The sequence below is a fragment of the Andrena cerasifolii genome, chromosome 6, assembly GCF_050908995.1.
Source record: "Andrena cerasifolii isolate SP2316 chromosome 6, iyAndCera1_principal, whole genome shotgun sequence".
Taxonomy (NCBI): Eukaryota; Metazoa; Arthropoda; class Insecta; order Hymenoptera; family Andrenidae; genus Andrena; species Andrena cerasifolii.
Genome location: NC_135123.1, coordinates 264,183 through 288,319, shown reverse-complemented (window position 1 = coordinate 288,319; position 24,137 = coordinate 264,183). Strand labels below are relative to the sequence as shown.

The 24,137-nt window shown below is 38.1% G+C and overlaps 1 protein-coding gene across 40 annotated transcripts in view; it reads left to right on the top strand.

Annotated features, from left to right (window-relative positions):
* The first annotated feature begins 924 nt into the window (after positions 1-924).
* Positions 925-24,137, top strand: part of Mhc (myosin heavy chain) — a 57,917-nt gene continuing 34,704 nt past the window's right edge. For 4 of the 40 annotated variants that reach the window (XM_076815698.1, XM_076815709.1, XM_076815703.1 and 1 more), the window contains exons 1-10: positions 928-1,051; positions 5,316-5,740; positions 9,619-9,762; positions 10,708-10,864; positions 11,108-11,334; positions 11,793-11,856; positions 12,438-12,536; positions 16,598-16,701; positions 18,520-18,657; positions 18,779-19,048. In XM_076815698.1, the coding sequence (XP_076671813.1) occupies positions 5,534-5,740; positions 9,619-9,762; positions 10,708-10,864; positions 11,108-11,334; positions 11,793-11,856; positions 12,438-12,536; positions 16,598-16,701; positions 18,520-18,657; positions 18,779-19,048 (1,410 nt within the window). In that variant the 5' untranslated portion in view covers positions 928-1,051; positions 5,316-5,533. Of the gene's footprint in view, positions 1,052-1,275; positions 1,295-5,315; positions 5,741-9,412; positions 9,557-9,618; positions 9,763-10,707; positions 10,865-11,107; positions 11,335-11,792; positions 11,857-12,437; positions 12,537-13,063; positions 13,168-14,019; positions 14,124-16,597; positions 16,702-18,519; positions 18,658-18,778; positions 19,049-21,285; positions 21,457-23,295; positions 23,467-24,137 lie in introns of those variants that run through there. The other 36 variants (XM_076815689.1, XM_076815705.1, XM_076815697.1 and 33 more) reach the window with 23 other exon arrangements.

The following is a 24,137-nucleotide window of genomic DNA, read 5'->3' as shown; positions in this document are numbered from 1 at the left end:
GTTGAATAATATTTATTAAAATAAATATTCTGTTGAATCTAGGCATGAAGTACGTATTCGTTACCCCGAAGCCAGTTTTTTATGTATTGAAAATGGTCATATGATTCTTTTCCGCCGAAGAACGAACATTTATTATGCCGAATATGGCGCTTTCACGAATGCAAGAGTCAGGAAATTTCGAAAAACAAAAAACCTAACAGAGAAGTAGCGAAAACTGCGATGCACAATTCCAAGTGGTCAGTGAGGTATGAAAATTTCCTTCCGGATATCCAGCAAATGGGAAAGCAGTTGCGGCTCATAATGTACCGGTGTAATGGCAATTGAACATTCTTTAACTACAGCTTCGGAATTTCGCGTGCGATCTCAAGTGGACACGTTCAACCGTATTCCATGCCTGTTGCACTCGCGTTGGAGAGACTCGAAAACGTTAGAATGACCGGACATTGGTGAAAGTTCATGTTTTTACTAAAGAGTCCCCAGTTTTCGAACGACTGGGGGAGCCGGTGCAGTTAGCAGTTTGCTCATCAAGGATAGTCACAGCTGCTATTATCAAGCACGTGTACCTTCCACGTGGACCGCTGATCTTGGAGTAGATCAAAAGCTCGGCGTTTCTAGGTCCGATCAGTTGGCTCGAACGCGAACCGTTCACGCTGTCGGCTATCGTTCGTCACCAGCTCTCTCATACACCCAGGAAGAATATCGAGGATCGACTAAGGGAGAGGAGGGCAGGGTCGAAGGAGCACAACAAGGTAAAAGAAAAAGCGGATGTGCCAGAAAACGAGCCCACGGAAGGTAGGCTCCCCTATCTCGCTCCGACGGCTATTTTCATCTCACTCGGCCGAGCGAGGCGGTTGTAGCTTTCCGTGGCCACCCCTTGTCACACTTTTGGTATCATCTCCACCTAAAAAGGTAGATTGGCCCAGGAACTAACGTGGGTCCGCATTGGCCCAGGTCGCCGTCCAATCGGCGGGCTCGTTACATTCTAGGATCACGTTGCACGCGCTTATATTGGGAGCCCCCGCTCGTTTCCCCGACAGAACGGCTCTCTAACGTAAGTGCAACACGTCGGTGTTCATCTCATCGTTCGCTTTTTTTTCTCTCTTTGACTACACAACACAACATTAATAAGACCAAACCCGAAACACCTCGGGAAATCCGAATGGGAACGGGATAAGAAGAGTGTGAAAGGAGACGCGCACACGTAAAACGAATACCAAAAGACTAAAGGGACGGAAGAATTGCAAAAAAAAAGAGACGGGAGAAAATCTAATCACTAAAGAACCGGAAACCGAAGGTATAACGAAAGGGAAGTTGTAGTTGTGCGAGGAGCCTAGGGGATTTTGTCCACGGCTCGAGTTGGTCCCACGATCTGTGCCTAGTGACCCATTCAGTCTTGCAAACTGCCTTTCTCAAATGGAGGATTCGTTAGGTAAAAGACGAAAGTGTGGTTCATCGTTTCGTAAAATTATTCTTCCTCCTGGTAGAGGAAAGGAGTACCTGTGGATATACAGTTTCGATTTCGCTAGTGACTTTTCGAATCTGAACCTCAAACGTGTGACCGGCGTTTGGGTTCTCGAGGTGTAGTCCTTATTCTATCACTAAGGAACTGACGTCATCTCAAATGATAAAAAGGGAAAATTTTGTGCGTGGCCTTTCTTTTGGTGAACGGAACAGTGTTTTTCTTCTACCTCCATTCGAATGTTCATTTTACCCCGCAACCTATCCTTTTTCCTTAGTACGCCCGTGGACATAAAACGCAAGTGGGATTCTTCAGGCGTGAGTTTCAACGACCGGTGACGTCATTGGTGATGAACATCAAGCATTAGTGCGACATCGAGGTGTTTCAACGAGATCTAGGAGACAAAAGTTTTCTTTTTTTTTCATTACATCGTAGCGAAACACCGAATGCGCCCCTTGGGTTTTCTAATGTTGGCAAGACTGCCTCGATACCGATTGAGAACAGTGGAACACCTAGTAATTCGAAATTGGGAAAAAATTTCCATGGGACGAATTCTTGTTTATCCTTTTGCATCCGAGAAAAAGCATTTCTCGCAACGATTTCACTTCGCATCAGTGAATATTCTTTATCGATTTTCTCCTCTGCTAAGATTAGTGATTTAGGAAAAACTTTCCCCGAAGTGCTCGCACGCTTTTAAAGGAATCGAGGACGTCGAAGTGTAGATCATAGATCAAGAAGTGTGAATCATGTTACTTTTTTTAGACCGGTTGGAAGTACGGTGTCTTGTTTCAATGATTTTTTTTGGTCTTCCGTCTTTTATCGTTATTTTTAAACCGTGCCATCCTGTTGGGTATTTTTGGTACTGCTTCTTCAACGTCCATCGTGGAACAGGGAATAGTGTTACCTATTACGTAGTTACCCACGTAATTTGACCTCTCCTTCCTCCGTATTTTCGAAAGCGAAATACTTATTTATTATCGTTGTTGTTTTCGGTTTGTTGCCAAAATTGAATTATTATCGAAATAGTTTCTTCTTCTTCTCCTACACCGTCTCAATTTCCGCAAGATTCGCCTTAAATTGTTCATCTTATCACGTATCAGTGGCGCCGTTCGTTTTGAAATGTTGGATAATGATTGGTCTTCCACTCTTACTTCGACGCTCAGACATTTTTGAACAACAAGTGATTCAACTCAATGGCGGAAGCACACAAGCAGATTACATGGAAACAACTTAACCGGATTTTTACTATTATCTGACAGACAAGTGATAAAAATAGTTCCTCTTTTCTTTTCCCTAAATACACTTAATACCATTACATAATATGTGTACAGTTGTGAATTACGTGATCTTTCGAATTTAAACGTGAAACTGAGTTTATTATTTCATATTCTTATGGCCATTTAATTTGAATTCAATATTGCTGTAATTGCGATATAGTATATTATATTAAAAATTACACGCGTGTTGATTGTAAATGCATTTTTTTACATAAATTCATATTGCCTTGCAGAAACATCTTAACTTAGTCGAAAAATTTCCATATTTTCTAATTGCAATTAATATATCTCAGAAATTCCAAACATATCGAACACTTTAACATTTCAACGATTTAGCTATTTGCCGAAAATATTCTCATGAATTTTTGCTTATGAAATTGAAATACAATTGTTTCAATACCAAGCAATCTATTTAATAATAAATCTGCGTCCCAACGAGAAAGGAACAACTAAGTAAATTGTTTAAGTAAAATTAAAAAAATGTATTAGAAATCGTATAATAATAACGACATAAATAACAATACCAATAAATATAACTATAAGAAGGTATTTAGTGTGCTAAGATACCATATAATTTCAGTATGGTATTTATTTTCTCGAGGGAGAAACATTCGATAAGTTTGTAAAAAATAAAGTGCTTTTGTCAACGATTAAAGGACTTTCTCGTGTAGTTGCTACTGGCACTAGAAGACAGAGAATTTATGGCAATTTAATTTAAAGTCTAACTATCGCTACATATATTTTTAATAACGCAGAGGAGGAGCTGAGGGTCGTTATAATTTTTATTTATTTCTTAATTTGCTGAGTAATTATTTCTCTACAAATGATTAAAGCCCTATATCAGTCAAATAACAGTTAGTAGAGGTTTTAATTTCTACGATTAAACCAAGTTACTTTCAGTGTTTCCTCAAGGAGACAAGAGTAAAAATGACCGAGAACACTTTTTTTATAGCATAATATACTTTCATAAACAATCAAGATTTGAAGTAATGAAAGTTTTACTTTTAAAATCGATTAAATTATACGCACTTTTATTTCCTCTCGAATTTGATATTCCATTATATATGCAACGACTTGTAAATGAAAAACATACCACATGTACAAGCTTTCTTAACTCTCAAATGGCAGATACGCTTTCAAAGTACAGCGAGCTATTTTAAATTTGTATCGCGAGATCCCATTTTAAATTCGAGCTCCCCAGAAATGATAACGTATGTCCACCAAAAACTGGGATCATTTAGAATTGAAGAATATTGAAAAAAATTGGTCACAAATTCTTTCTTGTATGAAATAATTACAATATACTTGGGTGCTCAACCCTGATTAATCTGTCAGGCATGCTTAAAGTGAAGATTCTTTTGCTTCAAAATTTCTTGTGCCTAGTACACATTTATTAGAACGATGCCTTCTACCGGGTGTAGAATTCTTCAGCTTCTCAACACGTTTCATGAAATATTATCAAAATCCTCAGCGACTTTTGAAAAGTATTTCCTAAAGTAAAGCATCATAATAGCATGCAAATCTTTGTGAACGATCCGTTAAAAATTGTATGTGCCGGTTGTTTCAGAACTATAGGTACAAACTTAAATAGGTCATGGAATTTATAAAAGAGAACAAAGGAGTTCTAATGAACATATGCTGGCAAGCTGATCGTTCTTTAATTAGTTAATTTTCTAAGCTCCGTGTCAGTGGTTCTTTATATGTTCCTACTGTAGAATATATATAGATAGATCTTTTAGATCTTACCTATACATTTTTTGTTGTATATTGTCAGTAATATTCTGATTCAATCTGAATAGCTACGATTTCTCTAAAGGATCGCGAATCAATATGTGCTGTGTTTCTTGTTTGCAACGAATTTCCTTGTGCTTTTCTTAGTCGTTTCAGACATTCAGACGCATACATACATAACGAATGTTCGCGTTATACACACATACATACATACATACATACATAGATACAGAGTTGGGCAAAATATAATCTAATTACTAATTTCAAATTACGATTAAACTGTAATTGTGTAATTGATTACACATTATTTTCTGTAATTGTTAATTTAGGTAGTTGACCATTTGGTTTTGTCAACTATCTAAATGAACGATTACAGAAAATAATGTGTAATTACAGTTTAATCGAAATTTGTAATTTGTAATTAGATTACATTTTGCCTAACTCTGCATACATACATACCTACATACGTACACGCATATATGGACATACAATGTAAGATCGTCTGCTCGATTCCATCAGGAATTTTAAAAGGGGTTCCACCTAGAAAACTGAATATTTTGAGGACTAATTGCAGGATTGCATTATCCAATCGGCTCTCAACTTCACTAACATTAAAAGAATTTATCTGCAATTATATTGCCTGTTTATGATAATTAAAATTTCATTGTTCTTTTTTTATGAATTCTATTGCGCAGTTAAGTTTGTATCTATAGTTCACGAGCACCTAGTATTTTGAGCGTAATACTGTTTTTAGCGGAACAGCCGTACAGAATCAGCGCTGCAGGCAGCAGCACGGTAGCGTCTTACGTAGCCTAATAATAAACGGTGGCTGATTGTTTGTAAAATAGGGCCGCCCAGAACGTGCCGCCAGAAGTAGTCCGTCCGCCGCCGAATTCTCCGAGGAACGAGAAGACGAGCGAAGAAACGAAGTAACAAGGAATCTCTTCTCACCCTTCGACACGTGGTAAAACGACGACGTAGAAGGCGCGTAGACCTTTCTGGGAGCAAAAGGGCATCACGATAGAGAAGCAAGTTCGACCATCAAGTAAAAGAGAAACTATCAAAGATGCCGAGACCAGCGCCGCAGGAAGGAGAGGATCCCGATCCAACCCCCTACCTCTTCGTCTCCCTTGAGCAGAAGAGAATCGACCAGACGAAACCGTACGATGCGAAAAAGGCATGCTGGGTACCCGATGAGAAGGAAGGATATCTCCTTGGTGAAATCAAGGCTACCAAGGGTGATGTCGTCTCCGTTTCATTGCCCGGCGGCGAGGTAACCACCCTTTTCATTTCATCGCGTCTTGTATATGGTTTATAGAAATATAAATGTCGTAAATTCAGCATTTGTGGGGGGTTGGGGGCAAAAGCAAATGGATATTGGGAATTCTCAATGTCCATTCCATCATTTGCAAATTGAAAACAACTGGATAGTAGCTTTAGTGTTAGGGGTATAGTTGGGGCTACACCTTTTCCAGCTATTTAAAATAATTATTTCTATTCTGTTTTAGAAGCCTTTGTTCCCTGTGTGTTTTAATCAGAATTACAAACTGTAAATTCTATATTGCTTTAGCGGAGATTTTTTAAAACAATGTTTGTATCTCAGAACTGATTATGATGAAAAAATAAGACAGATTTTTTTGTTGTATTTGTTCCGCTATGAAAAGCAGATAGTAATTGTAGTATAGCTTAGTAGAGAGTAGTAGCAGCTTGCTGTGTGTGTATAAATGAAGAAAGCTGAGATGCCTTCATCGTTTCAAACTGCTCTAATTCTATTTCTGGTGAAGTGAAACCCGTTCGGTAGCCGTTAGCGTCTGCTGTCACATAGCACTCTGCCGTTCGATTGGCTACGTTTTCGTTTTACACGATACAAAAATATATTGCGGAGGAAAACACCGCATATTATAAAACGGACGTTACTTGTACGCATTTCTATATTTTTGTCATGAAATTTCTGGGATATTTACTAACCGGAAAGAAGCAAATTGAAAGGCCATCAAAAAGTGTTTATCAGGCAGAAACAGCATACACATATGATAATTTGTAAATATTCCATTTGTAGTAGATTACTAACTTTATATTGTGGTTAGTTTGCTAACTACTCTCAAACCGATAGAATTATATGCGGGGAACAAAGGTGTTTTATTATAAATATTAGAAACTAGTTTCTGGCGATTAGAAACGATTACACAGGACTTTCTAGGTGATTTTATGTTCACTAAAATATTTTCCGATATACTTCAAAAAATTTTTAAGTTAAGACTCAATCCTTCCCAATCAAATTTATAATTAAATTATCGGTTGCCTATCCTTTCGGTGCCAATTTAATGAAATAAGAACGGAAATATTGCTAAATCAGTGTTCATATAGTTCAGAAGCATTATAGTCGCTACATATAATTGTTAAAGTGAAATAGTAATTGAATTCAATCTTAATCCTTACATCACCCTGATCTGACGGAAACAAGATCCATTTCGACCCATTTTGTATGCCAAATTAATTCTGTTACTTATTACTACTTAGTGTTAAAGCAAGTGATAATTACTTTAAAAAAATAATCAGAAATTTTTATCAAAATCAGATGAAAATCTAATATAAGAGTTTATTTTGGGAAATATATTTAACGAAGTATAGTGTGGGTGAAAAAGTATCCTGTATTCATCGTGTGATCGGTTGTCAATTAATCCACCATCCAAGGGTTAATAATATGCTTAGAGCATCTCATCGAGGAATACAGTTGTACATAAAATATGACTCTCTCAGATTTCCTATTTGCGCGTTTCATGATTTCGATGGTATTAGTTACTTTTATTCAGGGGCAGCGAATTTCGGAACGCAATGGCGTAGAAAACGTCGCGACTTTACACATTGGATTACATAATGGTTCAGCAAACCCTGCCGTCTCCGCGTCAACCAGCGACCGTCGCTGAAATGCTATTGTTAGCATCGTCACCGGCATCGGTAATAATAAATTGAAATGCCACTTCTCGAAACGCGGGTCAACATATTTTTAGAGCGCCGAAAGCGGAACGGACTCAGAGAGAGAGAGAGAGAGAGAGAGAGGGAGGGGGGAGGCAGATATAAGGGGGGGGGCACGTGAAAATGTGTACGAAAAGAGATTGAATCGAACTGATTTTGCTATAAATCATTTGTGTTCATTATATCTACTAGGCATACACTTCGAAACACATTTAACTTATTAGATTACAAATTGTTTAAATTGCTCATGCTGCCGCAAGCGCATCATATTTGAATATCCCTCGATTATTGCATGCGACGCAACTGATGGAATAATAAAGACTGCAAACTTGTATCGGTGAAAGTAAACTAAGTAGTAATATTGATACGAAGGAAGTTAGAATGCAAGTAATGTTTCAAAAACAAAACATGAGGAAAAATACATATCTACTCTACATCAAGAGCTTTTAAGTCCAGATACAGACCCGTATGCACGCGCGAATGTAACAAATATTCAAAGTCATTTTCCTTAAGAACGAAGCCTTGCACGATAATATTACCTATACTTATATAATCGTTGTGTTAGTGATTCATATCCGTCCAGCCCCAACCGCAGACTCTAGAAACATGAAATTTGGAGGGTATATTTCTTTTGCGACGTAGGTTCTTGATAAGAAGGGATTTTTTGAAATTCCAACCCGAAGGGGTGTAAAAGGGAGTGAAAAGTGTTTTCACGGGGTCCTTAATATCTCTTAGGCCCGAAGCGAAGCGCGGGGGTTCTTTGCTACTTACTTAGTATTTTATATTTTAGCCTCAGTTGTGTTACCAGTTAATGCACACTGTATAGATGTACATAAATAGTACGTTAAATCATACTCATTAAACCGAGTAAAAAATTTGTAATGAACGTAAATCGAAAAGTTAACGTTATCAGTGTCACGAACCAGTTTTCCTGACGCAAACGCCTGTGATTATTGGTTCCTTGTTTAGCAGTGAAAATAATATCACACTATTATAAAATACAGAAATATATACAAGTCATGATTTTCGAAATTAGTTTTCCCGATAAGGATGCCTTACATGAGAAAATTTTATTGCTCATTTTCACTTCATTATTGCACAAGGAATCGTCCCTCTCTCAGTTGTATCGCGAAGTACACCCGAGCTTGTATAAACAATAGTGCAAATATTTTAATAATTTGCAACAGTGAGTTACATTTATTTTTCTTTTTAAGAAATGTATCTCCACCATGACATATTTGAGTGTTTTAGGTTTACATACTATAAACTAATGCAAAAACTGGTTTGTAACAACTTTATACTCTGTTTAAAGCATTAAGTTTTTCCCTTTGATCGATATTTAAACATATTTAAATGTTCATAATGCAATAATAACTTATACCGTTGTATTCGGGAGGGTTCGTAGAATAATTTCACGCAACGAGCAACCGAATAAGTATTACCGTTTCGACACAAAAGATGTTCAAAGGTGAAAATTTGCAGTTTTTTTTCAAAATCGAAGATCTCAGAAACTGAGGGTTATGGCGACAAACGGTTTGCGGATTTGTTTTCAGGGCACGAAAACCTATAAGAAACGGCTATTGAATGTTACAAGTCCAGAAGGTTGTCGAACTGTATTATGATTGTTTAATACGGATAATCGAATATGATCAATTTCACTATATAGATATTATACTGGTGAATTCGAGCATTGTAACTTTTGTTTTGATACAGACCTTCAAAAGTTAATGTTAAATATCAACAAAACCTTTTATTTAATAACCAGTTGGATAAGACTTTTTATTCTAAGAATTCCCGGTGGAACACTTTAGAGCAAAGACAGGTGACTAGTTTAAAACGATGCCAAGAAACAACTTGTTAAATATATTATGAAGTTCTAGAGTGTTCCTTAAAACGTTCCTGACAAACATTAAGAATGATATAAGAATTAAAATGGAGTCAAAGGTATGAAAAGACAATGCCCGTACAGACGAAACAGTTCCGTAAGGATCAGCTGTCCCAAGTGAACCCGCCGAAATTCGAGAAGTCCGAGGATATGGCAGACTTGACCTTTCTGAACGAGGCGTCGGTGTTGCACAACTTGAAGCAACGTTACTACAGCAAACTAATCTACGTAAGTTGAATTTTTCTGCTAGCCGCTAACGGGCGTATTTTTCCTTTTCCCGCCTGGGTTAGACCAAGGACTTCAAAAAGGACCAGCTACAGCAGGTGAATCCCCCGAAGTACGAGAAGGCCGAGGACATGTCAAATTTGACTTATCTCAACGATGCGTCGGTTCTCCACAATTTGAAGCAACGTTACTACACCAAGCTCATCTACGTAAGACTTTGTTTCCCCCGAAAGAGGATAGTTTTCTGTTGCGATAACGTGATTTTCACGTTTTCGAATTATTTCTCGTTGTTTGGACTCTCCATGAATGGAAAGAAACGTTCACTATTCTCTCAAGAAACGCTGGAAAAAGCACTTGGACGTGTCACCACGTTTTACTCGAGTCCTCTTCTTTTCGGAATTACACTCTGAACTCTACTTCGAACAGAGCTGCATGTCAAAATATCGAGACATCGGCTCAAGGCACCTGGACAGTCCACGATGTCTCTTTCTTTTCTACATTTTGTGACAGAATGCTGTATCCATAACGTTCAGAACAGTTGTGGACTTTGGAATGACTACCTAGGAATAGGTACCCCCTGGAATGAACCTTGATGAATTTCCTCCTACATGCACGAACATTTCAGTGATTCTTAAACGTCGATTTAAAACACTTAGACATGTTGCGACGTTCCGTGGCTTCTGTACTTTCGTCGCCATATTTCCTAAGCTAACTCTTAAAAGTTCATGTTCCACAACAAATTTAATTTTTTCGAGGATTTTACGAATTGCTTCGTACAAGTTTATTGTACCTCCAACAGGATTTCGTTCCCATTACAGGAATAAATAAAAGATGAACCTGCACGAGGAGAGTGTTCGCTTCGAGACACGAGCTGGTTTCTTATGAAAAGATACCATCCTTTGATTTTATCCTGTTTTTAGATTTGATTTGCTGTCTATGTAAAATACGATTTCTGTTTGCAATTAATAAAATCTGAAGGTAATCAAGTCACTCGCAATAAATTTATCCACCATTAGTAACAACTTCAACGCAAACTTTTTTAAAATCTTCACATGTTCCGAGTAATAATGGCGAACAGAAGTCGTTGGTGATCGTCATATTGTGACAAATATATTTCGACATTCTTTCTAACAAGCTTTCAATCTCATTTGCAGACCTACTCTGGCCTGTTCTGCGTAGCTATCAATCCCTACAAAAGATTCCCCGTGTACACCCAAAGGTGCGCCAAATTATACCGTGGTAAACGGCGTAACGAAGTGCCACCACACATTTTCGCCATTTCTGACGGAGCATACGTGAACATGCTTACCAGTAAGTATGACACTGAAGGAAAATAAAGTGTATCACTAGATTCTCTGCGTATTTCGATCCAACTACCCTTCGCAGTCTCTCTAATAACAGTAAAATTGATTCACGTAACTTTTAAATCGTAAGAACAAAATTGTTAGTTTGCGATGAAGGATGGAAAAGCTTGGAAATCGGACAGAAACAAGACTTAGGGCAGTTGATCTTGTCTGTTGACCACCATGTCTCACGTCTGTGTTTTTTCCACAGATAGCGAAAATCAGTCCATGTTGATCACCGGCGAGTCTGGTGCTGGTAAGACTGAGAATACGAAGAAAGTAATTGCGTATTTCGCTACCGTCGGTGCCTCAACCAAGAAGTCCGAGGCTGCGGATCAAAAGAAGGGTTCCCTGGAAGATCAGGTCGTCCAAACCAACCCTGTCCTGGAAGCGTTCGGTAATGCTAAGACCGTCCGTAATGACAACTCCTCGCGTTTCGTAAGTTTGGTTTTAATCTTTCACACATACATACTTAAGCTACTAACACTACTTTGACAACACATGCACACATACATACCCGCCAAGGGTCGAAACGTTTAATACAATCTGTTCGTTTAAACTATTATAGTAATTGATTATTGTTATTTCTTGGTATTTGACGTGCAACAAATACCACAAATTATTTGTTTTCTTTTAATTTACACACCCAACGCCCTCCCTTAAGGAAGTCCCTTACCCTTATCAGCAACACTAATGAAATTTAGTAAATGTGATTAATATAATTCAATCAGAAGGACATATTCCAATGAATTGCACGCAAATAATATACAGTACATATAGTGAAAAGTATTATTCTTGTTTATTCGTTTCCAGTCCCATTTATACATATACCTATTTCACATTGCTATTACATTAATTGGATTGGATGAATTAATTTGTTCTGCATTATCGAATAGGGTAAATTCATCCGTATTCACTTCGGCCCCTCTGGAAAATTGGCTGGTGCTGATATCGAGACCTGTAAGTCACCACTTATGATATTCTAGTCGATTGCATTAACGAATTCGTAGGAGAGATAACTGAGGATTCTAAATTTAATAGTTTATATACACAGATCGACTTATTTAGGAATAAACGCAGTTGGCCTCGCTTCTGTTCCACTCTTGTCGGCTATTTCTGTAGCGCGTTCATATACAGTAAATCCTCGTTACCAGCCCGACGAACGTGGCTGGCGGCGGACTCCTAACGTGTTGTGGACGCTGTTCCGCGCGGCCAATGAGCGAGCGAGAGGAAACGAAACAGTTGACACGAAGTTGCCGTCGACTCTTTCGTTTCCTCTCGCTCACTCATTGGATTTTCTCACTCTCGTCGAATGATTACAAGGAATGGTGGGGATAGTCGCCGGGCTCCTAACGCATTGTAGAAACGGGCTGGTAACGAGGATTTACTGTACCTATAGAGGTCTAGACGTAAATACGTTATGATTTATTTTGACATAAAAGTAGTCACTATTTTTTAGAAAATTTCGAAAAGACGATAGAATTACAACATACGTGATTCCATTGTGTACCTACGAACATAATTGAATTTACTGCGTACAGATCTACTGGAGAAGGCCCGTGTCATCTCTCAACAATCTCTGGAGCGTTCCTATCATATCTTCTACCAGATCATGTCCGGCTCAGTTAAGGGTTTAAAGGGTAAGGTCATTAGTTTTCTGCTTTTAACTCTGCTATTTATGAATTACTCAATGAATATTATATACGTCTAGTACAATGGCACACAGATCTCTTTTGAGCAGCGACTTATATTTATTTGATTGAGAAACCATACTTTCAAACAGGAAATAATCATAAAATCATCAGCGAGTTCCCTTTCTTATTGTTAGTCTCCTATCATGAAAAGTAGTTTGTTGTCATTATCAAAAACACAACTTTAGGAAATAATTCAGAAATTTCAAAACTGAAGCTCGTGATAGCTGAAACTGAAATGAAATCGAACATCGTGTTCTCTTGAAATTATACGTTTATCCCATCCACTCCTCCTTTCCGTATAATTGTAAAGCCGAAGAAAGCAGGAAAAGTACCCGGATGCAGCAGAAGCTACCAAAGTTCCTAATATGTACAGTTTAACTGGTCGATGTATATCACCGTGCATCGATTGTTGTGTGGTCCTTCTTTGTCCGTTCTATCAGACTTCTCACTTCTTTGATCCTCGTTCTATGTAGCGATGTGCTGCCTATCGGACAACGTCACCGATTACTACTTCATCTCTCAGGGCAAGACTACGATCCCAAATGTTGACGACGGCGAGGAGTGTCTTTTGACTGACGTAAGAATCTGACAATCAAGTCAGGGCTACGCATTCCTACCCTTCCTCACAATTATTCCCTTTTCGCCTTTCTGTTCTGTCCTCTCGGTCGTTACTCTTCGTGGCTTCTTTTATTGTCACTCCCTTTAGGTTTTTCATGTCCCCCTCTTTCTTGAGTTTGTTGGTTGTTAATTGTTTGTAGAGGTAGGCCTGTCGATGTTTGGTTTTCATATTCCCACGACCTAGAGAAACGCCGTGGTCAAATTGCTATGTCTGTTTTGGTTTATACTGTTTCATGTGCATATATCTTCAGGGCCGTCGCGCCGATTCAGATAGAATCTTTGACAATGACCTTTGTGTTTCTCTGAAATGGCAGTAATTTTGTACCTTTATTCAATAAAGTCCTTTTAAAGTACAGGACTCCCCTTAGCAATAAAAGCTCCTGCAGATGGACGAGATGCAGCTGTGTGGATGAACGGTACTTCAGAAAACTGTACCGTACCTATACCGTTGCCCTTAACTTTGTGAAAATTCAGTAATATGAACCTTCCCTAGTAGAACTGCATCCCTAAATTGTCGTGAATTTAAAACTACCTACAGTTGACAGTTCTTAAAACGAGCGTATCTTTAAAAGAAAGACAATTTGAGGGATGGGGTTCTGTAAAAGAATTGTCATCAAATAAGATGAAACTTTAACACCAAGACTATGTGCCAGACGATTTTTCTGACACAACCGCCGTTCCAACAAAAGTCCATGTACGGACTCAGCCCCTGTAGATAAATTACGAAGGAACGCCACCAGGAAACATGGCACCCTCACTTGTAGTTAACGCCCGCATGTTTTTTTTTTGTTTCCTCCATTGCCACCTGTAGAGATGTTGCTGCTGTCCAACAACATCCATGACTACTACTTTGTGTCGCAAGGCAAGACGACTATCCCTGGCCTCGATGACGGCGAGGAACTGTTCATTACCGATGTAAGTGCTTCCCTCTGACCGGTCAAGCACTTTTCTCCACAATATTCGAGGTTGAACGATTCAGTTTCCATCCGAGAGAGTAAAGCAGGAATCACAGTTGATCGCATTCTTTATAAAACAATGTCTCCTTGTTGGCACTCTATAACTGTTTACTTTTTACTTCAGTGTCTGCCATAAGTGTTCGATTTGATTTGTACACAAACGTAGACCGATGATAATAATATTTTTTATTTACCTTGATATAGTGCTCAGCTTCGAGTAGTTCCATCTCGAAAATTGTTACTAATCCTTTGTGCATATAATTTTATATTCCTTACGAGTAGACCCACGGTTCTCAGAGGAATAAGACACTCTTCGAACTTTGTGTTTCTATTATTTGTGTCTTTATCGATACCTCTATCTTTCTTCCTACAGGCTTTCCATCCGTTATGCGTGATATCGTCTTTTGCATTGAGATTTTTCATTGTTTGCCGTACATTCTCTTTCTTTCTGTCTATCTATTTCTTTCAGCTCTTCGATACATCACCTTTTGTCAGTATTTAACCAATTTGAACCCTCTTTAACAGCGCATACAGTAATTTCAGCATCAAGAATTACCGTCACTACAGAAGACTTGTTTCCTGCTTCTAATTCTATCGTCTATATTCTATTTCTCTTTCTTCTTGTTCTTCTCTATCTCCTCTCTATCACTCTTCTTCTTTCAGCATCTACCTGTCGCAAATAATTTGTCATGTGCCATACCTATCTCTTTCATGCGCGCCATCTTGCAATTGCCTGCCATTCCTAATCTCTGTCGTTCATCAACGACATTTCAAAAATTTGAAGGAGGAAGAACAATTATATGCTACTTGAGCTTATACAGAATGTTAAAAAGATATAGTACATTTTCGTTTAGGATTGATTCTACACGATAAAGTAACAGAAAAAGCTCATATACACATATTTAGGTACATATGCCCGAAAAGATTGTTTTTTATTTACAAACTTTTTTTTATACAATTTCCTGAATCTTTAATAGAGGAATAACAGCCCTATACTATTGTGAATTAATTAACCTAAAATGCACAACGCCGTCACTATTAAAAATAATGTTAAAAAAAATATCTGAGAAAGAAAATAAAAGTTGAAAAATATTAGAATGAATCACAGTGATAAACGAATTACATTCCGTTGGAATTTGTTTGTACTAATGACATAAAGGTATTTCATGTTAAAGTATTGTATTTAGCATTTCCTTGTACGATAGTCTTCTGAAGAAAAACTAAATTAATAAATTCCATCACAGTGAAGAAAAAACAGCCATTAATATTAGCCTCGATAATTATGATTTCTGGCCATGATGGCTATTATTACCCAATTATGAGGAATTATTTGGTCGTGTAGAACTGATCCTGTAAATATGTCCGACATTTTTGTTAAGCATTCTGTAGACTCATAGGGCTATATAAAGTGTTACTGGAAGTCGAGGGCGATTGCAAGCAATGCCGCCTCAACGATACAGTCGTTCGTAAAGCGACCAGCTTGAACCGAGCAAAATAATGCAGAATTAACCTTGCTGAGCAACCGGATCGGGGACTATTGGTACATTAGCCAGGGTAAGACCAGAATTCCTGGAGTCAACGACGCTGAGGAGATGGAGCAAACGGACGTAAGTCCAAACCCCATGGTGCTCTATAAATCTCGGTGAACTTGTGACTACCTTGACCGATTCTTTGCAAAAAGACGATACTCTAGAAATGCTGTTGTCATATCTCTATACACACAATCGTTTCCTTTCACTTCGGTCAAAGAAGGTCGCAGAGAGTAAGGTAGTGGAGAAGTTGGGCCGAGGTTTGCGTCACCCCCTCGCGCCCCGCCTGCGAAAGCTTGCTGCCGCCGCAATCGGGGTGCGGGGAGATTGGGGGAAGTAAAGGATGCTTCATTTTCGGCATACTTTGACTCGAAGAAAATGAAATCGAGCCCCCAGAGTACCCGCTCCCCGATCAGCACCAAACTCACCTTCTATTTCCTTCACTACGCTAGCACCTTATCGCGCAACTGCTGCAGCTGGAAACAACAACCAAACGATTAGCAATCGATATGCATTGTTAAATGATTCTATTCCCAGGAGATCTTACATTGAAGGAGCTGTTGAACAGGTTAGCAACAACTTGTCGTTAAATGTAAACTCACAGAGATTGGATGCAAGATTCAACAGTCAATCTGCATTAGCTAACAGTCCTTCGTTAAAGAGTTTTTGTTCGAAATTCGTAGTGCTCAAGTTTTCGAAATCTTAACTTCGAAAATTAACAATGGCCTATCTGGTTGGTCTATTAATCGTCGTCGGAGAGTTGTCTAAGGAAAAAGTATTCCGAATCCAGTAACGAGGTCCATGGAATACTATATAAGAATACAGGAAAGGGTTTAGGATCTAAACAGAAAGTTTTCAACTTAAAATCGGATTATTAAACTGTTCTCTTCAAAATGCTTCACAGACATGTGTTTCTTGTCCAACAACATATACGACTATTACAACGTGTCGCAAGGAAAAATCACGATCCCCAACGTCGACGACGGCGAAGAATGTGTACTGACGGATGTAAGTCGTTGAGAAATGGATTCGTGATCCCACATACGTATTCCTTTCAGTTAGTTCATAATTCACCCCCACTCTTCCACGTGTACTTTTTTTATCAGTGTAGAAATCTGTCTTATCCCTTGTAAATCCTCAAAACGATGAACATTACGGTTGAAATTTCAGTGAACTTTTCTGTGATACGAAGAAACTGACAAATAGTAACGAACCTTATTCGATCTGCATAGGAGATACCAATATAAAATACTGCATTCAGAAACGCTTTACTCTACTATTATTGGTACTCCGAGATACATTGACTAAGTAGTTTCAACTTTCAACACATCCTCCCAGTATGAGTACTTCGTGTCTCATATTTTTCTTAAAATTTTCTTGACAAATTCAAAAACATTGTTCTCCAGAAGATGAAACACAATATCTATCGTTGATTTTATGGGCATAACACGAGTAGAACGTGAATTCGACTTTCCTCTTAAATCAAAATTTCGAAATCTTTCGTTACTATTTCAACATTGAGACTCTGTGTACATAAATATTAGATCCCAAACAGTTTATCGTTTTACCACCTTCTACAGCTGTAAACACGAATCCAGTTTTTAGCCTGGACCTATGTACGAGTTATCGTTGAAACCAATCGACTGACCCTTCCACATGTCCATTATTTTGGTATCAGTTACCTTTTTATGACACATCTCAAATTTACATTTTAAATGAGTTCTTTCCCACGTAAGATGAACAGGAAGACGGGTCAGTCGATGCCTGGAAGAACCCTGAAAAAGTAGACGATGAAACATTTTTCCGCAAGAGATTCCCTTGGTAGTGAGTTGACCGTCCAATCCCGATAGACTTGACGAACCTTACCCTCTTTCTGATTCATTGAAAAATGAAAAAAAAAGACGACAGGCAGCCTCGAGATGGACATTCTCGATGGTTGGTCGAACATCGATCCCAGACATCAGAGGAACGGTTCGTTTTCGGCTTTACCCTCGAAAACAAGCCAGCTCGAAGTAGGTAGCTTCATTGGCTGGTACCTGAACCAGTTCAAGCCTCTTGAGGAACACTCTCAAAAGGACGTACTATAAGAACTATAATCCTTTTTTGCATATACGAAGGAGGCAACTCGCAACCTGTGTAAACTCAGATGCGATCGAAACTGAAAGGAACATTGAGCCTCCTTCGTCGTCTTTCTTGAGCTTTTGCTCTTCTATCTAGTGTTTCTTCATCAATGCAAAGTTTGTACGTTTTTTGGTCTCGTATACGATTACGAATTTAGGTAGAAGCGGCTACATAATAAGAGCATCGCTTCCGCTTGTAAGCTTTTTCTAAAAACACGCTTCTTATTCAAAGCTTCTTCGATAACTTCATCAGCTTTGTATCGATAATATTGCTTGCAAATCGAAGCTTCGTACATACTACATCAGAGAGACTGTCGATATTGAAATCCTATCCTCTTGAAAATTCAGTTTTCCTCATTTTCGCGAGCTTCCTGTTTCGACAGCCTGCCTGGAAAAGCTATGAACGAGAATATCCACTTTCTGGATTAATATCCGTCGCTATTTCTATTATCCTTGTGTGCGTTCACTAATAATTCAGCATTTCCTCCAATAAAAATCTAATTATTACTGTGTCAGAAGCGCTTACTTATCAGTCTTCAATATTGTCGAAAATGAAACGCTTCGTTTCTGATAAATGTTCATTAAAGTTTCACAAAGTGACCATATACAGAGCCGAAGCGTCATTTAGAAATTCAATAGAAAACTGGTAACTTCTGGTACGAAAGTTTTGGAACAATAGTTTCTGACGATCGTTTCCTGATAACAGCAAGCCTTCGATGTGCTGGGCTTCACGCAAGAGGAGAAAAACGACATCTACAAGATCACCGCCGCTGTCATGCACATGGGTGGCATGAAATTCAAGCAAAGGGGTCGTGAAGAACAGGCTGAAGCTGATGGCACAGAGGTACTTTATTGTTTTCCATTTTTACGCAAACGATTTAACATGCAAATCATTAAATGGATGAATCTAGATTGCTGTAGCGAATATGTTGTAATATATATTCTTCGAATCTGTTGCATCACAGGAGGGTGAACGTGTCGCCAAGTTGCTTGGCTGTGACTGTGCCGATCTTTACAAGAACTTGCTGAAACCAAGGATCAAAGTCGGTAACGAGTTCGTGACACAAGGTCGTAACAAGGATCAAGTAACGTACTCGGTGGGTGCCATGTCGAAGGCCATGTTTGACAGGGTGTTCAAATGGCTGGTCAAGAAGTGTAACGAGACTTTGGACACCAAACAGAAGAGGCAGCACTTTATTGGTGTACTGGATATTGCTGGTTTTGAGATCTTCGACGTAAGTTTCTTCTTACACGATAGGGATAATACGCACCTTACACTGATTATAAACACGATCGTTGGTGATTTTTTAAATACTTTAATTCATTTTTTTATTTATATATATATAAATACCATTCTGCAGAAATACTACAAAATCGAAGGGGAACAGTTATGGGTACTTGCCTTGTATATGGCACAGACTGTGGGATATAGTGACTTTTTGTTAAATTATTTATTTATCTATTTACTGTTCGCGGGTAGGATCCATTTAGATGCAAGAATAATAATACACGATATGAGAATACAATAAGAAACGATATAGAGGGAAAGTAAAGTAGAGATGCAAAGAGGATGAAGAAAGAAAGGGCACAAGTAAATTATAGGGAATCAGTTCAATTGTAAATACTCGATAAGACAGCTCTGTAAACGGTAATCTTAAAATTAGAATTAGCCAGATCATAGGTGCAACCACCAAGGCTTGTAAAACTAAACTTGATGGTGTAAATGAATCGTCTGAATAATAATGTACATTCCTAGTACATTCCACAATAAATAAGGATATTAAAATTCACTAAAGCCGTGGCATTAGAGTTCTTTACGAACCCATTTACAATTTTGTACAAAAAGGACGAGTTAGAGACAATTGTTTAAAAGCTATAAAGCGTAGAAATTTGTATTCGCTTTTTCCTAGATTTATTTTTTATTTCTCTACGTAAGACTTGCAAGTTCGTCAAATAATATTGGATGCTTCACGCTATCAAAGGCCTGCCTGTAGTCTGTTTTTATGCAAGGCTTTGTACACAAAATTGCAAAAGACTGGTCGATTAGTAGACCTAATAGTGTATGTATCTCGAACAATAATTGCCCTTCTTCATTATATTTTAACTGCTTATTAGAGATTCATTTATCTATATAATTTCCAGTTTTGGGGGTAAAACACGCAGATAAAAAAAACTTTTATTCAAATACCTGATCGCACCAACTATTTTTATAATTTCTCAAATTCTTATATTATATATAGTTCAGCTTAATCGATTATCTAGTATTTAAAAATCGCCAACGTGATAAAAAAAACATATTAACAATTGAAAACACGAATACATAATAATGGTAGCCTCTCACTACGCCTCACCTCGGTTGATTTTATAGTTCCTATGCTTTCCTTATGCATTTTGACAAGTTGACTCGCGTTACATCTCGCCGCGCCTCGGCTCGACTCCCAACAGCAGATCTCTTCTTGAAAATATTTTGAGGAAGAGACGCGTGGCGTGATGTGAGTCGATGTAATACCATGAAACAAAACAATTATCACTCGCGCTGGCAGTGAATTCTTTGAATGACTGACCAAAAATGTAAACCGAGACAAGCTGAAAACTTTAAATAGATCAAAACTGAGGCGAGGCGAACTAAAGGCATCTAAACGATGCGAGTGAGAAGAAGTCACGCTGAGGCGGGGCGCAGTGGGAGCCAGAAGTCATTCCACTATAAATATAATGTTTAGTGTGTTCCTAAAAATTTAGGCGGTATATACTTCTCTACCTCGTACATACCCTGAATATACTTTGACTCTCTGATTTCAACCGACAATAACTTATCAAACAAAGTTTCAGGTATTATTTATTTTGAATGTTTACGAAGTATTTTATTGGTGATTAATAACAATTCATTATACAATATAAAACATATCTTAATAGAATCCAGGTACTAATGAAAAAGGGTATTAATGTGGCAGCGCTATCTCTAAAAATGATTAACAACTTATAGAGTAATTCTACTGTATAAGTTGTTAATCATTTTTAATACCTTTTTTCATTAGTACCTGGATTCTATTAAGATATGTATATTTTCTGGAAGTTATAAGATTTTGGTATATTTTATATAAAAAGTTATTATTGATGAGATCGAGAGGCTAAGGTGTATAAATACTTTTCTTTGTCACTGTATTACAATACAGTATCACATAATTCGCATCACACTTCCCTGTCTTTATTATATGAAAGAAAAAAATACTTGCAGGTAAAAATCACTCTCTAAGTCATTAATTTTTAATAACAAAAGACACAAACTTACCCTTCAATACTCGTCAGAAGCAAATATCGACAGTATTTGAAAGGGGTAGAAAAGATTCAACGGTAAAATCGTTCGAAAGCTCCTCTTTTCGTTATCCTTTACTCTTTAGATAGTCGAAAAAATTACTAAGTAGTCTTTGTTCGCTCCCGAAAATCAGTACCTACATTTCATTTCGTTCTTCAGTATAACGGTTTCGAGCAACTCTGCATCAACTTCACCAATGAGAAACTGCAGCAATTTTTCAACCATCATATGTTTGTCCTCGAGCAAGAGGAATATAAGAAAGAGGGTATCGTCTGGCAATTCATTGACTTCGGAATGGATCTGCTCGCGTGTATCGAGTTGATCGAGAAGGTAGCTTCGTGTACAGAGACCTCCTGATTTCGGATTTCTTTAGTTGTTCCCCTCAAAAGATTGTCCCTTTTACTCGTTTAGATAATCTTTATGTGACATTCATTAGGACATTGTCCCTTAATGGTTGTTTGATCTCACTAGGAGGTCCCTCCCCGAATGTTTAGCATTGTTTGAAAGTGTTTAGATTCATTCGTTATTATTCGTGAAAGTTTTTTAAACCGAATCGTATTGTATATACGAATTAGGTGTGATTTATGCACAGTTTTCTTTAAGTGGTGTTTTCGATATTGAAAAATGTACTTGTAATTATGTTTTCACGGCTGTTCTGGACTCTCTATGGTCATGAACGCCTCACTTTTAGTCCTTTATCGTCTTCCCCGTGTATCTGGAGTGATAATGTTTTGGAATGTTCCTTCAATTATATATGACTTTTCTTAACAATCCCGCTACTTCAAGTGGATGTTGGCCCTGAATAGCATCTTACCAAAATATTTACCTAATTTGTACGAAGGGACGTTTCCGTTTCAAGCTCCACGTATTTTCCAGAAAATGCATGCATCATCATTACGCAGGGAATTCTTGGATTTTTCATCCCCCTTTGATCCCCCTTGCTCCCAATGATTTATTCGTGTCACATAATGTGATTTTCCACCCAAACAAACTGCACAAATGATAACGCCGTCAGAAGAAGAAAATCTGCTGACTGAGCAGCAGCTGGAATCGTCGTTGGAAAGCATCATCTTTTTAATTATCATACTGGTCACAGTCGTCGTTGATTCGAAAACAAAAACAGTGGACTTCACGCGGAGTAAATTGAGATTGGTGTTAGTTAATTAACCTGTTGAAAGTATTATGCATTACCAACTGTCCATTAAGGAACAGGACAGTACTCCAGGTGTAAGTCTTCTAAATGTTGTTTGTTGAGTAGTGGTTGTTAAAAAGTAGACTAATACGTTAGAAACTCAGTGCCCTTAAGAGTGTTGGACACGACGGTGTGCGGTATTTCTAAAGCACGTACGGCTAAAATGACGGAAACGTAGTATTCCTTTACGTGCAACTGTGTTTTGGAAATCCTTTGTATTCATTTTAAAACATTTACAAAAATAGAATATAGTAATTTATAATACTTCGCTCGAAAAAAGTAACATTTTATGAAACATTAAGCGAGGAGTGTCATATTTGGAAAATTCAGGGCGTTTGCTGGGGAAAAATTAAAATTTAATAGTTAAAAAGTTTTTGCTACCGGAAGGGCACGAATCTTTTAACGTTGTCCAACACTGTACCTTATTCCTTGAATAACGACATCGTAGAAGTGTTGTCGTGTGGTTTGCATACGTTACAGAAACACTTTGCAAATCACTCGTCGAAGATTCAGGAAGAATCTTTACGTTGAAGTGTGCGTAGAACTTTGTAGAAAGTTACGTCAGGTCAATCGACGACAAAGACTTTTGCAACAGGACACAAGGGACTGAAATTCCTGAAACCAAGTCTATGTCATTTACATCGATTCGAAAGTGGCGATTCCTTAGCTTACAATGGCTGGCTGAAGTGAAAATATGAAACTTCGGTATTTCCGTGGCAAATTGTGAAAATTCTGCAAAGTTTATAACAGCCGATTGACCTGCCGATGTATGGGACACTATACCGAAATACTAGTGGTTAGTATATAAAACGGTTGCCTGATATAAGGGTAGAGTGTATGGCAGCCTGTAAAGTAGTTCCCGAAGACGTTTAAAGTTGAGGTTCGTGAAAATTGAGACCCAAATGGACCTGTAGAACCGAAAGACGACACTGGTTTGAACACTGACGAACAAGCATGCCTGATTGTTGCTCGAACAGTTCAACAGCTTCGAGCAGCTTTGTATCAACTTCACCAATGAGAAGCTTCAACAGTTCTTCAATCACCACATGTTCGTCCTCGAACAAGAGGAGTACACGAAGGAGGGCATTCAGTGGGAGTTCATAGACTTTGGCATGGATCTTCTCGCGTGTATCGAACTGATCGAGAAGGTACAAAAAGACGGATATCGATCGTGGTAACAGATCCATTGACGGATCCAGCTACAAAAAAAAAAATAATAAAAAAAGTGAAAAGATGAGAGCGCAGCAAAAGGATCTGTGAGAATGACCACCTAGATCCTTAACAATGGCACAATTTAACGCTTATTATACTGCCAAATGCAATAGTGATCGTCCACTGTTTTCTTGAATTGGTCGTAACCAATCATAAATTGATTTTCTTTCGTGATCCTTTTCCTCATTTTATGTATTGTCCTTTGCTGAATAGTGTGGTTTCGCATTTCGCCGAGAAGCAAGCAGACTTTTCCGTCTCGCTTAGGCAACCAAATCATCTCTCTTATAACCTTTTTCCGCTCAAGTCCTGTAACACATTAATCGTTCAATCGAATACGTTTCCTTTCTTCCCCTTGAAATTGATGATCGTACCTGTTAGATACCTATTCCCTTTCGCCCGTTCATGATCTGCTCAACTCCATTAAAAAAAGGTGATATCTTATGTTCGAAATCACCCTCCAAATCGTCGTTATTGGATTTCTGTCGTTACGCTGATCTACTTAGTTCTTTTATACTAATCATCCTACTTTTTTTTGTCTTTTTTTCTTAGAGCTTTTAAGTTCTGACTATTCAATTTATTTTGGATACCCCTTTAGGAAGAAATTTTT